The sequence below is a fragment of the Lycorma delicatula genome, chromosome 10, assembly GCF_047948215.1.
Source record: "Lycorma delicatula isolate Av1 chromosome 10, ASM4794821v1, whole genome shotgun sequence".
NCBI classification, from domain to species: domain Eukaryota; kingdom Metazoa; phylum Arthropoda; class Insecta; order Hemiptera; family Fulgoridae; genus Lycorma; species Lycorma delicatula.
In genome coordinates this window covers 11,421,022-11,442,251 of record NC_134464.1, presented here as the reverse complement: position 1 = coordinate 11,442,251, position 21,230 = coordinate 11,421,022, and the positions used below count along the sequence as shown (strand labels likewise).

At 28.4% G+C, this 21,230-nt stretch overlaps 2 protein-coding genes across 4 annotated transcripts in view; one reads left to right on the top strand and one right to left on the bottom strand.

The window, feature by feature from the left end:
- LOC142331791 (Golgi-associated PDZ and coiled-coil motif-containing protein-like) overlaps positions 1-21,230 on the top strand; it is a 138,063-nt gene that overhangs the window by 57,268 nt on the left and 59,565 nt on the right. The window lies entirely within an intron of this gene.
- Positions 1-21,230, bottom strand: part of LOC142331790 (uncharacterized) — a 46,414-nt gene that overhangs the window by 15,949 nt on the left and 9,235 nt on the right. The window contains exons 2-4 of the mRNA XM_075377903.1: positions 11,670-11,831; positions 10,570-10,707; positions 7,493-7,654 (exon numbers count right to left, since the gene is read on the bottom strand). Coding sequence (XP_075234018.1) covers positions 7,493-7,654; positions 10,570-10,707; positions 11,670-11,831 — 462 coding nt within the window. The remainder of the gene's footprint in view (positions 1-7,492; positions 7,655-10,569; positions 10,708-11,669; positions 11,832-21,230) is intronic.

Here is a 21,230-nt window from a genome sequence, read left to right as displayed (position 1 = left end):
AATCCAAATTAACAGACTAATTAAACTCCATAATTTGATTGAAGTATGACTAAAAAGTATAAAGCAAGTTTTTAAAAATTTTTGTAATATTATTTATTTAGTGAATACAAATGTTCTTAGTAAATCCTTGAAAAGCCTTTTTAATGTAAAAAAAATCCCTTTTGGCATGCTTGAAGGCGTAGGTAGATTTCAATGGTGCTAACTAGAGGATAAAAAAGATTTCCACCTTAAAGTTAAGAAAAACTTCAAATTTACTCAATACGACATTGGTTGCATGGGAAGAAAGTTTCATACGTTTAGCATACAACGACAAGCCCCGTCTTCTTACAATTCCAGCAACATTTTGGTCATCCTTTGTCATAAGGGTTGGTCATATCAAAAATTGTTTCAGAAAAAGGTTTTAGGTAATATAGAAATAATGACTTTAAACCAATTTGATATTGTACCTATTAAGGGAGGTATGATTTTTTTTTGTCTTTGAAACCCCATTTTTCCACCCTCTGGGCCAATGGTTGGTTGGTGATATCAAAAACTTTACATGGATAAGTTTTAGGCCCTTGTCCAAAGGATAGTAAGAACTTTAAACAAATTTGATATTTTACTTAATAAAGTTAAGCTATATTTTGTTTTTTTTTTAAAAGCCCCCCCCATTTCCACCACCATGATCTAATTTTGCTCATTAATGAACTCGACCGGGATTTTGGATCGTTATATTTTATATATCAATTTGAAAGTGATTGGTTCAAAATTACGGTGGTTACTTTGTCTACAAGAAAGTGAAATATATATATACAAAAAATATCCTTAGGAAAACCAGCAGTTTCTCCTTCGTTCTTCTCCTATCCGCCATTTTGTTACTTTTATATAAAAAGTTATATCTCAAGTTCAGATAAACGAATCACATTAATATTTGGTAAGCGTCTTGGTAATAAAGTTTTAAAATTAGAAAAAATCAGGACTTAAAATACCTTTGCAAATTACAAAGTGGTGGCCATATTTTTTTTCAATCCGTTATATCTCCATAAATATTAGTTTTATCAGAATTTATGTTATTAGCTAAAATATTAAGCCTTTTATTTTGAACAAAAAGACATTTTACTTTTGAAAGTTAGTTAACAAATAGTCAAGTTATGGCAGAAAATTGATGTAATTATGTGTCTGTTTTCATATCCTCAACTTTACGTTCAATTTAATGAAATATTAATTGTTTTTATTTATTCGTAATTCTAGTATTGTAAAGTAGTATCAGATTAAGTTATAATTTTCTGACAATAATAGAAGTAATAATTATGACACAATATTACAACATCAATTTTCTTCCATAACTCAACTATTTATTATCAAATCAAAAATATTAAATTCATTTTGTTCAAAATAAAAGGCTTAATATTTTAGCAAATATCATAAATTTTAATAAAACTAATATTAATGGAGATATAACGGATTGAAAAATGAACATGGGCACCATTTTGTCATTTGCGAAGGTATTTAAGTCCTGATTTGTTGTTAATTTTAAAACTTTATTACCAAGACGCTTATCAAATATTGATGTGATTGATCTATCCGAACGTAGATAATAATTTTTATATAACAATAACCAAATGGCGGGACAGGGAAAGAATGAAGGAGAAATTGCCATTTTTCCTAGGATATTTTTGTTTGGTTTTACAAGTAGAATCTGAAAAATTATAATTAGCCACCATTTTAGAAACACTATATATAAAGTTTTGACAGTGGTTTTGAGGTCTGGGGGATATGAAACACGAAGATATGTCAAAATTTTCTGGAAGTCAAATCATGGTACGCATTACGAAGGTAGTTTTTTTTTAAATCTACCTAATATAAAACTGAGTTCAGTGTAAAAAAAGGGAAAACCAAACATTTTTTAAACAAAAAACATTCAAAACATTATCAGTATTAAAACAAACAATGAGTATATTTAACGATGATGTTAGTAATAAAAATAAGAAAATATGGGTGACTAAAAATGATTTTGTAGACAAGTCAAATAGATTAACAATAGATTTAAAAATTAAATCAACAGAATTTATATATGTCATGTTATTTATTTTCCTGATTTTTTAATATGAAATAAACTAGGTAAAGAAAAAAAACCGATAAATTTTTACCAGATACAACAAATGAGAAGAAAAAATGGGATTTTCATTCAGAGTTAATTTTATATTTATTAATCATATTAAATGTTATACAGAGTAACTAGAGCTAATTAAAAAATAAAAATTCTTACACTAGCAACGTTCTACTTTACATTTAAAAGGAAGTGCCAGAAAAAGGAAAAATTACAGAATTTAGACTACTAATGGAAGTATGAATTATAATGAGTGTCCCTAAAAAATGAAACACGAGTAATTATATATATAATATGAATACATAAATTTCATTATAATATTAAGTACTGTGATGAACATTACAACATGTGCATGGTTTTATTTTAGTTATACATTTTAAATATTTTTATTTCGATGTGCATTTTAATAAAATAAATTCAATCATGATAAAGTAAGTATTATCATAATAAAATTAAGAGATGTCATCTCAATAGTCTGTACCTAGGAGTTTTATGTTAGTAGAATTTAAAATTTTACAGTACAGAGGAATCTTAAAAAGATTAATTTCAATTATATATATATATATATATATATATATATATATATTATTTTATTTTATATATTTTTTATATATTCATATATATATTTTTGTATTCGAGCATTTATAAATAGGGATTTACCAAACTGATAAATTCTAGAATATGAAATTTATTATTAAGAACAAGCCATTTAATGATCAATAAGATTAAAAATTGAACTTCAGATAAAACTGGCTTAAGACTTAAGTCGAGAAAATTAAAGAGTAGTTCATATTAAAATTTTGTTTTTAGATTCCTAAGGAATTTATTTTGAATTCTTACCATCATTCTCATACATTTGATAAATAAAGGCTGTCAAATTTACACCACGTATTCTTAATTTGTAATAGTTGCATATTGCCTTAGACTAACATAAATTTCAGTTACAGATTAAGAAACAGAGCAATCTTGTTAGCACTATTTACAGCTTAGCAGTGTGGATAAATTGTAAAAATCTGTAATCACTTTATTAGATCTTCTTACTATTTTTCTTTCAAGGTCTTCTAACTTTTCATTATTTTGTTGGTGTATGGATTAATTTTTAAGAAAACTATATACTTTGATTTAATTAAATTAATTTTAAACTTAAATCGAAACATATATAAACAAGTATAGAGTTGAAAGATAAATGCGGAAAATGTCCATATGAATAGGAGTAATAAATATAAAGAAAATTTATGGGCGAATCAGAAATACGGCACTAAATGTAACAAAACAAAACGAAGACCCAGAAATAATTTTAATCGCTATATTTAATAAAGTTTTAATATATTTTCAAATAAATTGATAAATTTAAAAAAAAAGTTTTTGTTATCTTGTTACATATCCAAACTGTACAATATGAAAGAGGCTATGCTAAAGGGAATGATAAATTGTTAAATAAAAACGTAATAGAGAACAGTCTTTAACTGTTTAAAATCGCACTAATATTAGGAGTTAAAGCAAGCAAACTGTGAGAATAAAATATGTTTGTTGCTTTTCAGTTAATAAAAGAATCTTTGAACCAGACAGAATAGATAGACTTCTAATGAATTTTTATGGAATAAAATACACGTCAAGTTGATTTAATGAGTTTATTTCTGCTTGTGGGTCTGCATCCAGAAAGCCAAAAATATGTTGCCCAATGGATAAAATCTCTAATATATAAGATTGCAATATACAAATCTTGTTGAACGAATCAATAATTAATATGGGGGGGGGCTTGAACTTTATGAAGATGGTGTGAGCATCAGGTTTACGGGTTTGCTAGCAGAGGATTGACTAAATCAGAACAGATGTAAACTAAGATAAGAAAGGAATTAAGTGTTTATATGGGGCAAATTTGAGTGAAAGAATACTTTATGAAGCTAGGTGAATCTTGAGAATGTATGTAATAATAAGTATAACAAACAGTTGAAATACTTGAAGATTTTTGAGCATATCAACATTTTTTATGATAGATTGAGTGCATATCGCACAAAGAAAAGAACTGAAACATATTATGTATTGCCATATAAAACTTGTAGAAGGTGTAATAAAAGGTGTCCAAGATAACCATAAACTGTAGAAAATATTTGTTAAAGATTGGAAAACAAAGCAATAAAAAAAGAATAGAAAAATGATTAAAAAATGTAATAAAATATTGTACTTAAGGAAAATGTTTTTTAGACGTGAATTATACACTGTTATAGGAAGTAAAAAACGTGTTAAAAAATTTTGTCATTAATGGAAATGATAATTCAAAGTTGTATTTAAAACTGTTGTTAATGTATATTAATTTAGAGAACAAAAAGAAATTGTTATGATTAGATGAAATTTTAAGCCATTTATAGAAAGAATAATATCAGGTGTGAGTGAAAACAAATGAATAATTATATAATAATTTAATGTTAGGATTTAAGAGTTGCAAAGTAAAATAAAATGTTCTGAAACTTTGAAGAAGTTATAAAATGCATAATGTGGGTGTGCTTAATTATGCATTTTATAACTAATATTTAAATGCTTGTTCTGTTGATCATGACAGAGTGATTTATGAAAGAAACTACATTAAAAATCATAAACCTTCTTACTGTTGATTGTTTAATGTTAATGTTAGGTTAATTTATTAACAATGGGTTAATAAATGCATTTTGATACTGTTAAAACCAATAAATTTTATTTTTACTGTTTATTAGATAACAGTAGTATTAAAATTTTTCTTATGTTAATTAAACATAAACTTGTTTTAACTGTATCTTACAAAAAGTAATAGAATGTGAAAAAAGTTAAAACAAATTGGAACTCATCAGCGGAAAAAATTAGGTCTGAAGTTCAAAGGAATTGGAATTGACTGTTTAGCCATTGCCGACAATGTTGCGGTTTTCTTGAAGAATTTCAAACGGCAGTAGAACAAGTAACCTAAAAGAAATAGTAAAGCTAAATATTTCCTTCAAAAAGACCGTATTCATTACAAATGTCTAAGATTCTCCTAAGTCTCTAAATATGAAATTTGGAAAGCTGTGAAAAATAATTCAAAATTCAATGCTTTAGATAAATAAGTTAGTCAAACAGGAACAATAAAAATGGAGTTAGCTTCAAATTAATAAAAGATATTTACAGCAAACCGAACACCTCAATTAAGGCATTACAATATGACAATAAAACCAGAAGGCCTAAATTCATTATAATTCATCTTCACTTTGAAATCAGGTGAAATAAATGCAATAAGATAAGGAAAGGAAAATTATAAGAAAAATCCTAGGACCAATTAAAAAAAATAGTTGAAAACAAATACAAATTCAGAAGCAAGAAATATCTTTACAAATAAAATGAAATGAGAAAATGATTTCTGATATCATCAGAAAAAGAAGAGCTAATTCTTCTACCAGTGTATGAAAACGAATGGTAACAGGCTCAATAAACAAACCTTCAATCATAAAAAAAAACTGAAATAAATTAAATCTCAGTGGTTCAAAAAGACCTAAAAGAAATGAAAACATCTGAAGAAATAGTACAAAATAAAATCATGTTTGTAGAATTGATACAGATTGTTAGGGTTACCAAGAGGAGAGAAAGCATGAACTATTAGATTGACCAGGAAAGAAAGTATCCAGAAGAAATAGAAATGAAAGTAATATTGCTTCGCATAGTCCTCAGTAGGCTACACATATTAAATTAGAGACTTAAAAAAATCCCTTTCGGCATGCCAGAAGGTGAAGGTAGGTTTCACCAGTGCATATAGGAGATAAAATAGATTCCACCTTAAAGTTAAAAAGAACTTCAAAATTTATTCAGTATGACAATGGTTGCATGTGGAAAAAATTTCATATGTTTAGCATACAATGATAAGCCCCAGTTTCTTTTAATTCCAGCAATATTTTGGTCTTCTCTTACCATAAGGGTTAGTCATATCAAAAATTGTTTCAGACAAAATTTTTAGGTAATGTTTAGAGAAATAACGACCACTTTAAACAGATTTGATACTGTTAAGGGAGGAATGATTTTTTTTTTTGTATTCAAAACCCCATTTTTTCCACCCCAAGACCAATAATGGTTGGTGATATCAAAAAACTTTACTTAGATAAGTTTTAGGCCTTTATCCAAAGAATAGTAGGAACTTTAAATGAATTCAATATTTTACTTAACAAGAAAGTTATAGCAATATTTTTTTTTTTAAAAAGTCCCCCCCATTTCCATCCCCATGGTTCGATTTTGCCCATCAACGAACTTGACTGGGATTTTGGGTCGTTATATTTTGTGTATCAATTTGAAAGTGATTGGCGCAAAATTACAGCAGTTATCTTATCCACAGGAAAGTGAAATAAATATATATATATATATTTTTTTTCTAAAATCGATCCTTTCAAGAATCATATTCCTCTCCACTATACAAATTATATTATTCTGTACTTAGGCACAAGAATAATAAGTAATAAGTACAAGAATAATAATTATTATTCTGTACTTAGGTTTGATTGGATTAATATAAATATAAATGTGTATATAAACTTTTGACCTGACAGTGGTTTCGGGGTCTGGGGATGTGAAACACAAAGATGTGTCAAAATTTTCCAGAAGTCGAATCATTGTACCCATTACAATAGGTAGCTTTCTTATGAAATCTACCTAAAATATTTCAAACTTTGGTCTTGGCCATTTAAAAGGGTAATAACAAAACACTAAATAAGGCACGACGGTTTGTGTTATCATTATTGTTGATAATTTTTTTGTTTAAATTTTCTCATAGAATAGGAATATTGAGTTGTTTTTTTTAAAATTAGAGAAAGAATATCTCTATAAAAAGAAATTTCATAAAAAATAAATGAAATGAAAGTTCATTTTTTGAAGATAACATGCAGGAATACCCACAACATAAAATAAAGGTCTTTTGTAACTATTGAATTAGTATTTGTTTATTAGTTAGTGTAAATCATTAATTAAAAATGATGATTTACTGGTTTTTTCCAAATAAATTTTTCCGAGGATATTTGAAACTTAATATTGAATTAAAAATACTGAAGTACATTTAGAATAAAGACTTAGCAATGGTTAGGTTATGTCACTGAAATTTCTATAAAAACTTTAGACTGTAAAAAAAAAAATCAGACAATTGTTTGGTGAGAGTTGTTTTGAGGTCATTGCAGAATAGACAAGCTGTAGCATTCTAATTAATTTATTTTTTGACAAACATTTTCTGTAATGAATATTTCAATTTAAACTAATTTATGTCAATATTTGGTGAATACTTATAGTTTGAATAAGAATAATTTAGAAATTGTTAAATATTTTGTTATTCCTTTTTATTGTTATTAAAATCCATAATTATTCTATATTCATTATTTTATATCAAAGCTAAGGAAAATAGTATTTCAATATGTATTAACTTACCTGTAAATGTTGTTGAACTGATTTTTGTGTACTATTATGTTTATCTTCCATTTGTATTGTTAATGATTTTATTTCTTCAACCGATTGACTTATCTCTGTAAGCCCATTATCGAGTTCAGTTTGACGAGATTCAATACGACCAATTCCACTATCAAGAGTATTCTGCAAAATAAGTACAAATGTGTAGAAGCTTGCTTAATTGTCTCTTTATTAATGTATAAACATTTAAACATTAAAGTTACTATAAGTTTTACTGTGCTTAACTCTTTGTTTAAAAAAAAAAGAAGAAAACTATATCCTAATAGGAACATAATGTAGAAATTTAAAAAAATGAATACCATTTATTATATATATGTATAATAAATGTATGTACAGTTGCCTACAAGTAACAGCAAGCTTGGAGTTGTGATGATTAAAAAACATGTTCCTCACTCTTAGTAATCCCCTTACCAAATAATTGTTCTATTTTTAACAAATGAATGCAACAATTTTGAAATGAAATTCAGTTGGCTAATTCTGTACTGTACATTGTAAAATGTAATAACAGTTGACAAAACATTATCTATTAATAATTACTTTGTAAATGTTGCAATAGGTGGTTATTTCTGTAACTTTAATTATTTACTGGAAAATGAATTATCCATTTAATTCCTCAGCTAGAACGCTTTCCTCACTGTCATCTTCAGTGTAATTGTCACTATCTCTGCATAAAAAGACAATGAAAGATTCTGTCAGAGAATCTATTAATGATTCTTGACTCCAATATTCAACTTTGATTTTTTGAATCTTTTCACAGTAAGGTTTCTTCTAATGTTTGTCGCTCATCAAATTCATTTTATTTTCACACAGTTTCTGCACTTCTGACATCTTGAATGTTGTGTTTTACCTCTGACCATACCATCTCGATTGGATTAAAATCAGGATGGTAAGGTGGAAGCCGCAGAACTTGATGCCTGTTTCTTTACAATTCATCACATCTGTATAGTTTTCTGTTACTTTTGTTCAACTTAATTAATACAATTTCGGTTTAAGCATTTGAGATGAAAATGGAATACGATGTTTTTGTAGCAAAACAATCATGTCTTGTTTCTTGCTTGATGACACTGGAAGTTTTTTGGAAAGACTATTATGATACGAGCATTGTCAATAACTACTACAGACTCAGGAGGAAGGTTAGGAACTAATTTTTCTTCAGTCCATTTCAAATAATTTTTAGTATTCATGCTATGATGGTAATCACCACTTTTTGATTTGGCTGTCCAAGTTAACATTGCGTTTGGAATAAAGCCAGTTTCACCTCTGGCGTAATAAATAAAGCGTTCACCTTTATTTATTGATAAATGGAGTCCTGCACCCTTGCTGTCAGCCCATGATTTTACCATTGAATGAGATTATAAAACATAAGAATTCATCTAATTATACAATTGCCTGGTTACAATTTCTGAAATCACTGATTGCCTGCAAATATGAAAAAATCCTTTTTTGCATAATATCATGTTTTTCAACTAGAATTTTCATTTTTTTTTCTGTTTTAAGCCACTATCTAATTCTTCCAAAATTCTTCTTAAACTAGTTTCATTTCAGCTAAAATTAATTTTAATTTTCAATTCTTTACTGAGTTTGTTAACTGTTGGTAGCTCCCCTATCTTTGAGTAAAATTCATTCTCATTTCATCTAACCACACCTTTATTAAAATCATCTAATTCAGTAACTGATCTAGAACATTTCTTTATCGGCGTGACGGAACGAACATTATGGATTCTAAGTCTCGGATTGAAGAAGTTCTATTTTTTCTTTTCTTAGGCTTAGTTCTGGAAATGCCACAGGCATCTGCGGTTCTCTCTTCACACTTCTGTATAGCAATTAAGTGCTTGTCATTTTTTTAATTTTACTACAGCTAAAAATTCTTCCTTCATGAAATCATACACACTGTTTACTGTTTCATGCACCTGTCTTAGACGTTTTTTACCTTTCACAGTATTCTTAAATTCAGCATAATTATTTGACATGCGAACAAACTACTTGAAAAATTTGAATCATGAACCACTATAAAAACTTTCTAGGAAATATTGTATTGTAGATTAATTAATTCACTATTTAACAGAATACACCACACATGCCAAAAGAACCATACCGAGAGGTAGAACCACAAAACTGAACTTTATATACATGAAAACCAAAAGAGAAACAAAAATAAAATAAAAATAATAGTTTTGTATTTGAAACATTGTCACTTTCTGAATACTGTTAACAAATGAAAATACGTTGCTTCGTAAACAACATGCTACTAATATATGAGTAATCATGCCAATGTTTCAGAGAACAACAGTCTAGCAGTAACGTGCGGGTTGATCATCCAAGCTCATCGTTACATGGCAGCTATTTGTGTGTGTGTGTGTGTGTGTGTGTGCGTGCGCACATGTGTGTTGACATGACAACAAAAATTTTATAAAAAATTATCTTTCAGTTATTGTCTATTATAAGTGAGATATATCATTTTCTGAATATTAAAAATTAAATTTTTCTTTGAAGTATGTGTTTTATAAGAAGTTTTACAATAAAGATTTTGAACGACTGCCATTTATCAATTTTTAATCATTTAATTTTTTGAAGTTCTTAATAGCTTCTTTAACTACGTAGTAGTACTTTTATAATTTTATTGTAGTTCTTCCCAGATAAATTTGTTTAAATTGTTCTGTTACTCATAATATTAATTTTCTGTGAGAGTTTGACTAATGTAGGCAGTCAGGGGGAACATGCATCATGTATAGTGTGGTACATGCCTCATAAATCATTTTATCAATTTTTCTGCATAAACAATTCATATTCATGGTTCTATCTTTTTTCTAAAAACTCTTGATTTTTATATGGATTCAAAATATGCTAATTTTGTTAATAATGTTTTCTTTAATATCCAGTTTTTGAAACGAGTTTATATTTTAATAGTCCCTTATAATTGATTTCCATAGATTATATATTGGCAAACACATTAATTTCAAGATTGCCTGTTCATATAATTTATAATCAGTTTTTTTGTTTTATATGAATGTTGTATAATAAATTAATACTGACTTAACCTGCATTTTGTTGAGAGTTGCATCCAATCTTGTTTCCATATAGTTTAATTTATGATTTATTTTTTCGTAACTGAAATCCAGCTTTCTTGATAATTGTTCAGTTGAAAGTTCCTCCTTTATCTCCCTTGAATTTACTGCCTGAAAATAAGGATTTTTTATTATGTTAAGTCCATTAAGTCATATTCATAATAAATATATAAAGGACATATATAAATAATCATAAATATAATGTTTTTGATAAAATTATGTAGAATCTGTAAAATTAATAGATTGAAATAATTATTACTTTGGAAATGAATCCAAATTGTCATTCAGGTAAAGCTTATTACCAAAACACTATATTTTTATCAAGTGGTGATAACTATTTGATACCTAACAGTAATAAAAATATAAGTAATAATGTAGAAGTACTTCAAATAAATTATAATGACAGATAGATAAGTAAATAAATTAATTAATAATAAGCAGCTGACATCTAATAATGAAATTATGTACGTGTTTGTAGAAGTGATAGGGTTGAACACTAAAATAAATCAGTTATTTTTCTTAGAGCATGATACAGCCGGTTAATAAAAATTTACTACTTTAGATTTATGATATAAAATATGAGAAGTTCTCTGTAGACTTCACTGCTCACTCAATAATGGTGTTGTCTGGATAATACCAGTGTGCTTAGTGTGTTTTACACACTTTTCAGGAATGGTCGACCTGAGACTGTATAAGACTACACTTCATTTTACATTCATACATATCATCTCCATTCATTCTCTGACGTAATACCTTATGGCGGTTATGAGGGCTAAACAGAAAAAGAAAATATACCTACCTAGTTGTCTGGATAAATTTATACTAACATCATCATCATAGTTAAATACACGGTTGTAAAAATTATTTAGATCAACTGACTTATTCATAAAAGCCTAGAAATTTAAGCAAAGTTCAGTCCAGTAGTTTTAAGCAAACATCAGTACACACACCCAGATAGTCTGATTTATTTATATAGATAATAACATATTGGTTTTAAGAACATGTGATATAGTGTAATTTTTTTTTTATGTTACTCAAATCACAATTAATGTTTTCATTAAAATACTAATTACCTCTGTTAGTTTTTCTAGTCTTAATTGATTTGCTGTATCCATTCTAGCAATTTTCGATTCAAGCATTTCGATTTTTCTTGTCATTTGATCAATCACAGACTCCCAACTGTATTTCAAGTTTTGTATCTGTTCATATACTGTTGTAGGTAACATACTATTAGTCTGTAAAAGAAAATAATAAAAATTCTGTTAATATTTAGTACGTATATTAAATCAAATCTTGTTATAATTTAATGCTACTGCTTATTTTATTAGAATATTTTGGAGTAATTTTATTATTTTTCAAATAACATAGGGAACTCTCATAAATTCAGTTGCGTGTTGAGAAAATAAATGACCGGTTTGAAAGATGAATTTTAGATTTTCATTCACTATTGTGAAGTTTGAAGTTCATCATATATTAACAGCTTTTGTGGATTTACATATAAATGAGTCATAAAATTAATTATGCATAAAATTGAAAGAATAATAGTATTTTTTGGTTAGATTATATTACAGAAGTAATAGGAGGCTGGACTTTATATATGATATTCCTCATTTGGATCATTTGTGGTATAAATAAATAGGAAGCAGTCCAGTATTAGGTTTCTTCTAAAAGACTATTACTAGAGCGATTACCTCTTCAGGGTTGCATGACTAGCTGATCCCTTTTTTGGTATGTATCCGGAGAAAAAATTTCAGGGATAATTAAAGGTAGAAAATTGATTAAGCATGCATTCAATCCATATAAGAACTGAGCTTGTAAGCGGTAAGAGAAGTTAGAGTGGTTTGTTGCCTTATTCAGGACCCATAGCAATTGTTAGTATATATCGCAAAGGGTTAAACCGAAGTAGATAATGTAGATCAGACACCTAAATGAAAGGTTTTATTTATTTACTCATTAAATCCTGTTACACTCATTCAAATGTTCAGCACAGTTGAATTGAATTTGTGTGCAAACAGATATTTAAAAATAAAACAAAGAATCAAACAACGGTTAATTAACTACGAGAGTCGGCTGAGATGTAATGCATATTAGCTCATATCTTGCTAATGAAAAACAATATCCAAATAAAACAAATTTGCCATAGAAGTTGCATTTTATTACTACAGAAACTTAGATTTATTTTTCTCCTTCGTACCATTTTCATCTATATACTTCTTCCGATGTGAATCAGTCTTCTCATTCCTCACTAAAGAATGCTGGGGTCTTTCCTTGATCTGCAACCTCAATGTAATCTTCAGTTCACATCATCTGTGGTGAAATGAGTACTCTTAATATCTCTCTTTATTTTCATAAAAAAGTAAAATTCACAGAGCACCAAATCTGATGAATATGGAATAGGTCCAAATTTCAACTTCACAATAGCCTCAGTGGTTATACCCACTGTGAACAAGTTTTGCAGTAATTCAGGAGTACAATAATGTTTCCTATTGTTCTTTCGATACGCCTGCCTATCTTGGTGGAGATGTGTTGTTTGATATAATGCTCATTTTTAATCGGTTCATCCATTCACTTTTGGCGCTTCTCATAGTCACAGAAACCGGTTGACCACTGTGAGGTTCATCCTCAATATTTGCTTTACCAGCTTCTAATGAATGAAATTTTATTGCCCCACCTATTCACAGTACTTGGATCAATGGTTTCATCACTATAAGTGGCAACCAGAAGATGAGTGTTATTAATGTTGTCTTTTTCCAGTGTGAAAAATTCAATTGCTGCACTTTGTTTTAGACAAGTTGACATAATATGTGTACTCGACTCTATAATAATGGCAACTGACAGAATGTGAGAGGGTGTGTCAACAAGTTTTGGAATTGAGTATGGAATTAATCAATACCTTTACAAGAGATATGTAATTTATTTAATAATAAATTTCCAAACAGAGAACCAATAACTAAATAGACTGTGATCTACCCAGTACAGCGATTTTAAGAAACCAGTAATGTAAAGAATCGTCCTTGCACCAGTAGACTAAGAACTGTCACAACTGATGCAAAGTCATTAATCATATTGCAGACCTTTGTTGAAAACCCTCATTCATCAATCTAGAGAGCTATTGTCCAACATGACATCAATTATTTTTCAGTTCAAAATATTCTTAACACAAATAAATTTCACTTTATAAGCAACACCTGGTGCAAGAACTTTCGGAAGAAGATTTTGACAGTCAAGTTGAGTATTGTGATATTATAATGCAAAAATTATGCGTAGACGCAAATTTTTCTTGTTCAATAATATTTCCTGATGAAGTGACATTTACATTAAATGGCCACGTGAATAAGCAAAACCGTTGATATTGGAGTCATAATAATCCCAGATGGATGTTGTAAGCTCATATACACCCTCAGAAAGTGAACGTTTGGATGGGAATCATCAGTCATTATATTATTTATTTTAGATATAAATTTTACAGGAGATGCTTACTCCAACTTGTTAGCTGGTAGGATTTTACCAAATATTCCAGAAAATGTTGAATGAAAATGTTTAATTAAATAATAATGTATGATTTCAGAAAGAAATGCACCACCTCAATATTATCTAAGGGCATGTCAAATTTTAAATGAACAATTTCCAAATCATGGGATAGGTCATAAAGGAGCCATAGAGTGGCCTCTCAGATTCCCAGACCTGTCTCCTCTGGATTACTTTTTTTGGGGGTATCGAAATGTGGTGTTTAGAAAACAAAACCTGCTGACATTGACAAATTGAAAACAAGAATAATTGACAAATCTGCTTGTGTACCACCAGATGTAATACAACAAGTTATAAACAGATATGACTTGAGGTTAGCTCACTGCCAAGCTGTAGAGGGGAAGCATTTTAAAGATTTATTGCAGAATTGTATGATTTCAAAATTTATATCATTAGTAATTTACAATCAAAAACATTTATTTAAAATTTTAAAATAAATATTGTAATATTTAAAGTAAATAATATTAGTTAATATAGCCGTTAATTTTTTTTTGTGTTGTTAATTATTAGTTATTGTTCATTATTATCAATATCATAGCACTGTTTAAAGTTCATTATTATATACATTATGAATGTAAAATGCAATAAAATTCTCCATGCACCATGTTTTAATTCATTTTATTAACACGATTTTTCCATTATTGCAACTTTGAATGCTTGTAACTTGATAATGTAGGTATTAACAGAAAAACGGTTTTCACTATTGTTTTTCTTGTAAAATTTTAAATTGAAATTTGTATCATATTTCCACCTTCCTATTAAAAAAAAAAAAAAAAAATATTAAATATAAAAATTTTTAATTGGAATTTGTATCATATTTCCCACCTTCCTATTTATAATTAAGTATTATTCAAGATGGTAACAAAAATTAAAAACTCACCATAATGCAGATTTGTTTTTTAACTATGTAGAACCCCACTTCATCTGCCTCCAAATATTTCTCAGATAAACCTCTTTATACTTAAATATCACCTGGTATATTTATATAACCTATAACACTCCCCCTAATGTAAGAATTCCAATGTGGGGTCATTTATCTAAATTGGTAAGACCATTGAGCTGCTACAGTAGAACAAATGAACATACCTATATCATGAACATATACTCCTTTTTAGGCAGTCGTGTCAAAATACTTTGAAATTTGAGTTGTGTTTTTCAATGATTCAATTTAAGATCAGTATCAAAATTACACTTACATTTCGGCTAAAGTCTTACTAGTTAGAATAACTGTACCATATTCCCAGAACAGCTTTATTTTTACGAGAACTGTAACAGGAAACTGTATGGTAAACAATTTTTATTCAAATTCACTTTGTTGAATTTAGGTTATTCAAAATTTTAAAACAGGTACATTTAAGTGAGACTTTAATATAGTATAGTCTTATAGACTTATCCGTATATGTTTATAAATTTATTTTCTATTATAATCATTTAATTATAATAATCATAGCACCATTTTTATTGTTTGTTCGTTGTAAGACAAAACGATAGTTTTAGAATCGAATTTAGTTGATTTACAGATTGGATCCCTAAGTATAAATAATAAAAGGGAAATTTTTCAGATGGAGCTTTAACATCTTCTATCTCAGTAAATTTACAGCACTGCTTCTCAAGACAATTTTTTTTTAGCTAACTCTTTCATCACATTTTTTAATTTTTTGACTAATATATCATTTTATGATGCTAATATATCTATCACTGGTTTGTGCATGCGTTTTTGAACAGAAAACAACTAGTCTTCTTGCTCCATCACTTTTGATCTAGTGCCATCTAGTCTTTGTACGGCATGGCAGATTTATGTCAATCTAGTTTTCAGGTTGATGCACATGCACGCACCACACAAACATACACTTACACAGAGTTTATGAAAAGAGTTTTGTGTACAAATTTGGTGCGATTATATTTAAGGTGTTGGATTTGAATGCTCATTTGGTTAAAGGAGTTTGGTGCTTGGAGTTCAATTGACAACACTTAACAGCATGAAAAAATTCATATTCTATTTTCATAGTTATTTAAGTAATCGAGACTTATCTTGTCCTTTTAGTTCACACCCTTTAAATTTTCCATCATGATAAAATTTGCACATCAACTTATAATAAAGACATGTTTGTTACTCAGTAATTATTTTATTATTTGCACCAACTGCCTCTTTTGCAATCGTTTTAGGCAGCCTGATGTAATCAGATTTTTGTTATATCAACTGTGTAATTTAAGTTTTATGATTGATTTTAAGTAAATGTAGATACCTTTTCTTTAAATTCCTGAAATAAAATAATTTATAGAATTTAACCTTTTACTAACCCACACTAACATCTTATACTTAACATTGATTGCACATTTAATGTTGGTCTCTTACAAACATTAGTCTTATTATTGACATGATATGTGTTATAGTATTTGTTTGCATGTTCCTAATAGTGTACTATGATTTGTACCGTCAGGAGAGTAGAAGTGGGAGAACCCATTGTAGAAGACTAGGAGTGGAGGAGGTCTGATTGAAAGTATTATTTTCCATATGTGAATTAATTTCATTCCGATATGGCTTTTGTTAAGATTATAATTTCAATTATGTGTACTGATTATGTACTATTATTGATGTTTATTGACGAATCTAATGTATTGAAAGTTTCTTAAGCGGGTACAGTAATATAGAGCTGTGTTTCCCAACCTGTGCTCTGCAGAGCCCTGGCTTTGCGTTTACTTTCCAGGGGCTCTATGGCCACTCGAGGGAAATAAAATAAATAAAAATTGAATGAAATTGAGCAATAATAAACAAAAAGTAGAAATAACATTCTGAACAGAACATTTTATTTTATGCTTTCTCTAGCTGTTGACTTGATCATTCTACTGCCATTAACTCTAGATTATTATAGCGCAAGTTATTATGTCTTAGATCTTGTAAGACATACAGTTAGGTAAGCCTAAGGGAGTTCAGCTGTAGAAATTGATTCTAAAAAGGGCTCTGTAAGTCAAAATGGTAGGATCCGCTGGTGTAAAGGTAGATATATCAAATGATGTGAGCGCAGTGGAGTTATTTGGAATATGTTTCTATTTACCTTTACCGTAGGCCACTGAATTTGAACAATATTCGATTATTTTACTTCTGATTTAATAATAGGCTACTTGTAAAAAGCTCAGGTAAGACGCTTAGTTTGTATAAACAACTAACTAAAAATCTAAATTTGATACGAAATATACTGAGGTAGAAGTCTCACTCAGGTAGGGCAATTAAACAGTTCAAAAAAATCAACACAGGAATTTGCAAATGGGTAACAATTTACACTTTAGTTGCTATTACAGTTTGTGAGTTTGTTTTTATCTAATATTTATTACTGATATTATGTTACTAATTATAAGCGTTTCTTATTACAACTGTTTTACAATTAAACAGTTATATATGTACTATTTATTATATATTACAACTTAGTATGTATATAAAAGGAAATATAAGCCCGGAATTAAACATTTTTTTTATGAAAGCCTGTTCTTTATTTCAATATAAAAATATGTAGATCTGTTATAAATATATAATACTTTATTAATGATTTAATGAGGGTCAGTTAATACATTGATCTCAATTTATGCTTTTTATCTATTTATGAATGATAATCTTAAAACAAATATGAATGACCCTAATCATTATATTTTATTCCCGTTTCTACTTTTAACTGACCGTTGAGTGCTTTTTCTATAATACAATTAAGTGATTGAATTATTACACAGTTATTTTTTTTCTATTATTTAAACTGAAAAAATATTAGTTTTGTGTTATTTATTATACATAATTATGTTAGATTAACATACAATTTATATGTACAAGTTTAACTAAAATGTGTCTGTTTTTGTTATTTATTTTATCCTCATTTTTTACTGTACGCAATTAATAAATTCATTAATCTGAATATAAAAATATTTATTTATTGTTGTTATTGGTTTAATTTTGTTGGTAGTGTTACAAATATGCATCAATGGTTCTTATCCAAAAGGTTTCTGACCTTTAAGTCATGTTCTAAATTCTCTGTTTGGTTATTCCATGTCCTTATTGTTAGCGGTATTGCCATTTAAACAAACATTACCGCTGTGAGGTGTTTTACTGCAAAGAAAGTTCCTTGACATTAGTAATTATGTATTATATTTTTTGTACGTTTATCGTATCATTAAAGTTCTAAATGGCAAAGAACTTTGAAGATGGAAAGGATTTTCCTCGATTATATGATCCTATTCTTAGATGGCTCTGTAATATCAGAAAAATGCGATTTGTTCTAGCATGTATTTTAGCTGCTCAAAGGAAAATTATTGATTATTATTGAATCGCTCATATTCTGGGCCGAAGTACCTCATTCTCCTGAGGAATTGTAAGGAAGATTTGCATTCATTACCTAGATGTACTTTGATGTTGTAGATTAGATTTAGTTATCATCCCTGTATGAGTAGACCAGTTTCTCATTTATAACTCCTTTCCTTTATCCCCCAGATTCCTTTATTCCTGGAATGTTCTGTGTGTTTTAGTTAGATGCCCATTGGATTCTGTACTAGAAATACGGGAACCCTCAGAATTCCTATATTTTTTGTGTGGTGTTATGGAAGTAGCTCTGCTACATTTGTACAACTTTTTTCTGGTGTCTTTACACAGTTCCAATTTGAATGTAAGGTAGAGTCTTATCAGGTATACCAAGGCCTTCTAATTCATACATCCCTGTATTAAATTTTAGTTTTGCAGTGTTCTGCAATTTAGATATCGGTAGGTAAGTCTTTGCACTCTTCAATCTTCTTGACTTTCTCTTTGCCTTAATGTATTACTCATCTATTCCTTATCCTCTTTATCTTAAAACCATTCTCTCCAAAGCATCCATCAGATTATTCAAATCTTTCTCAAATTTTTAATTGTTCAAGCTAAATGAGGCCCTGTTTTAACTTAATCTTTTTTGGCGGTTTTCTTGTTAGCAAGTTTCTGCTACACTCACATACAAACATAATTTTCAGTTTTTATGAAATTTTGTGCTAAGATTCATTACTATTAGGTTTAATGATTTTCCATAAAATTTCATATTTAAAATTGACAGCTGCTGTCACTTGAGGCAGGATAGATGTGGTAGAGAGGATTTCTTATTGCCAAACCTTGCTAGATTAGTGATCTCTCCTTCACTCTTCATTCATCTACTTCTGATGTTATGGATTATTTTCAGTCAATTCTATTGCTGTATGTTGGCATTTTCTCTTTAAATTTTTAAGTACTTAATCCTCCGTTTTAAAAGAACTTATTTTTTATTGTTTTTCTCTTGGATACCCTTAGAAAATATTTTTAAAATACAAGAAAAAATACAGGGGATAGTATAGAGGAAGTAGCTCCTCAGCAATCCTGAAAGTGTGTGTATAATATTGTTAATACAATAAGATTATTTTTGGCTATGGTTTAATTATTTAAAGTTCATTCTGATGTGTGTAGTTGTTAATTTGTTCTTTGTATCTCTATGAGTGAATATGCATCTAGTTTGTGTAAAATTTTCACTATATTGAAAGAGACAAATGGCAGCAATGGAAATACTGGTTAATAGAATAATTTGAAACTGTTGAGGTTCAAGCTTGCATCCCTAACAGAAAAAAAAACGCTATTCAAAAATAATTTGTATTATTGACACCTCTTTTGTTTATTTAAAAATGTCGGTTCTGCTTGAAATGTATATCATGGAAAAACGGCATACTGCGATATGATTTTTATTTTCTGAAGGAGGTGTAAAATTGGCAAAAATTCACTTGCAGATTTTAAAACGATCTGGAGAAAAGGGAATTAAACATTTTTATAAGTGGATTGAATGGTTTAAGTTGGCATAACAAGTGTCAACAATATTCATTATAGCAGAAGACTGGTGGTAGTTTCAGCTGATACTTTCCAAAATTGTGTTAATGATCTTGTTCACGAAGACTGAATTAATTTAACTGAATTACTGCAAAATGTGTTCAGTTTTAAAACATTAATCAAAATTACAGACATCCAGATTCACATTTGTCTGGAACATAAACAACAGTTTTTAGTGGAAGATAGGTTTTTTAGATTACATAATAATTTGTGATATAACTTGCATTCATCATTTTGAAGTGGAATCTTAATATCGGAGTATGGAAAGGAAATATCAGAGTTAGCTCACCGGGAGAAAGCTTATATGTCAACTGGTTATATGATGCTTTTGATATTTTGGGACTATAAAGGCTCAATTTATTGCAGTTATTTGTAAGAACAACATATTTCAATTTCCATTATCATTGAATAAATAATTTTTCTGCAGTCATTTATCCAATTATTAAAATGACCCTCATAATATTTAGGGTCATTTAATTTGTGTCGTGGGGTTTATTGCAATGTGTATATTTTTTTCTAAAGATGATGGCAATTGTATATGAATTTTTATTTTATTGATGTACATTATGTAATTTTTGTAACTAATGTGCTTTGGTCTAACATTTTATGATGAGCTTTAGGAAGGTTTTTTTCTATATTCACATTCTGTTGTAAAGTGTAAGTTGGATGTCATTCATCAATGAAAGTGAGGAATCTATAATGCTGTCCTATGTTGCTGTTTTGTAGGAGGAATTTGATGTCAGCAACATAGCAGTACTAACATTTTATCTTGTCTGTGAGGTTTTCATTTTGTAGAATATGCATATTTTTTTAAAAATTAGCTTTAGATGTTTTCATTTATTCTATGCTTTTTTATGTTTACAAGGAGCATGCTTTAAAAAAGTACATATTTATTAATGATTAGTGAAATGAAAATTCATTTTCTCTTCTTTGTAAATATACATTGGTAGTAAAAATGTCCCAAAAGGGACATTTATTAAAATATAAAATTTCTTGACTAGGTGTTGTTAGCCACCAAGTGATATCTTTCTAGACCAGTACATATTATATTCTGAGTGAGACTCATTTTGATAATATTTTTACTTAGTAATTGATTCAGTTATATTTCAAAATTAGAGATTTATTAACTGTTAATTACAGTGTACAAAATTAATGGGAAAGGAAATGTAGTTGCAATTTTTTTTAACTGTGAACACTTTGGAATTTATAGTAAAACTCATCTTTAAAATATGATTTTTTTTATGTTCAT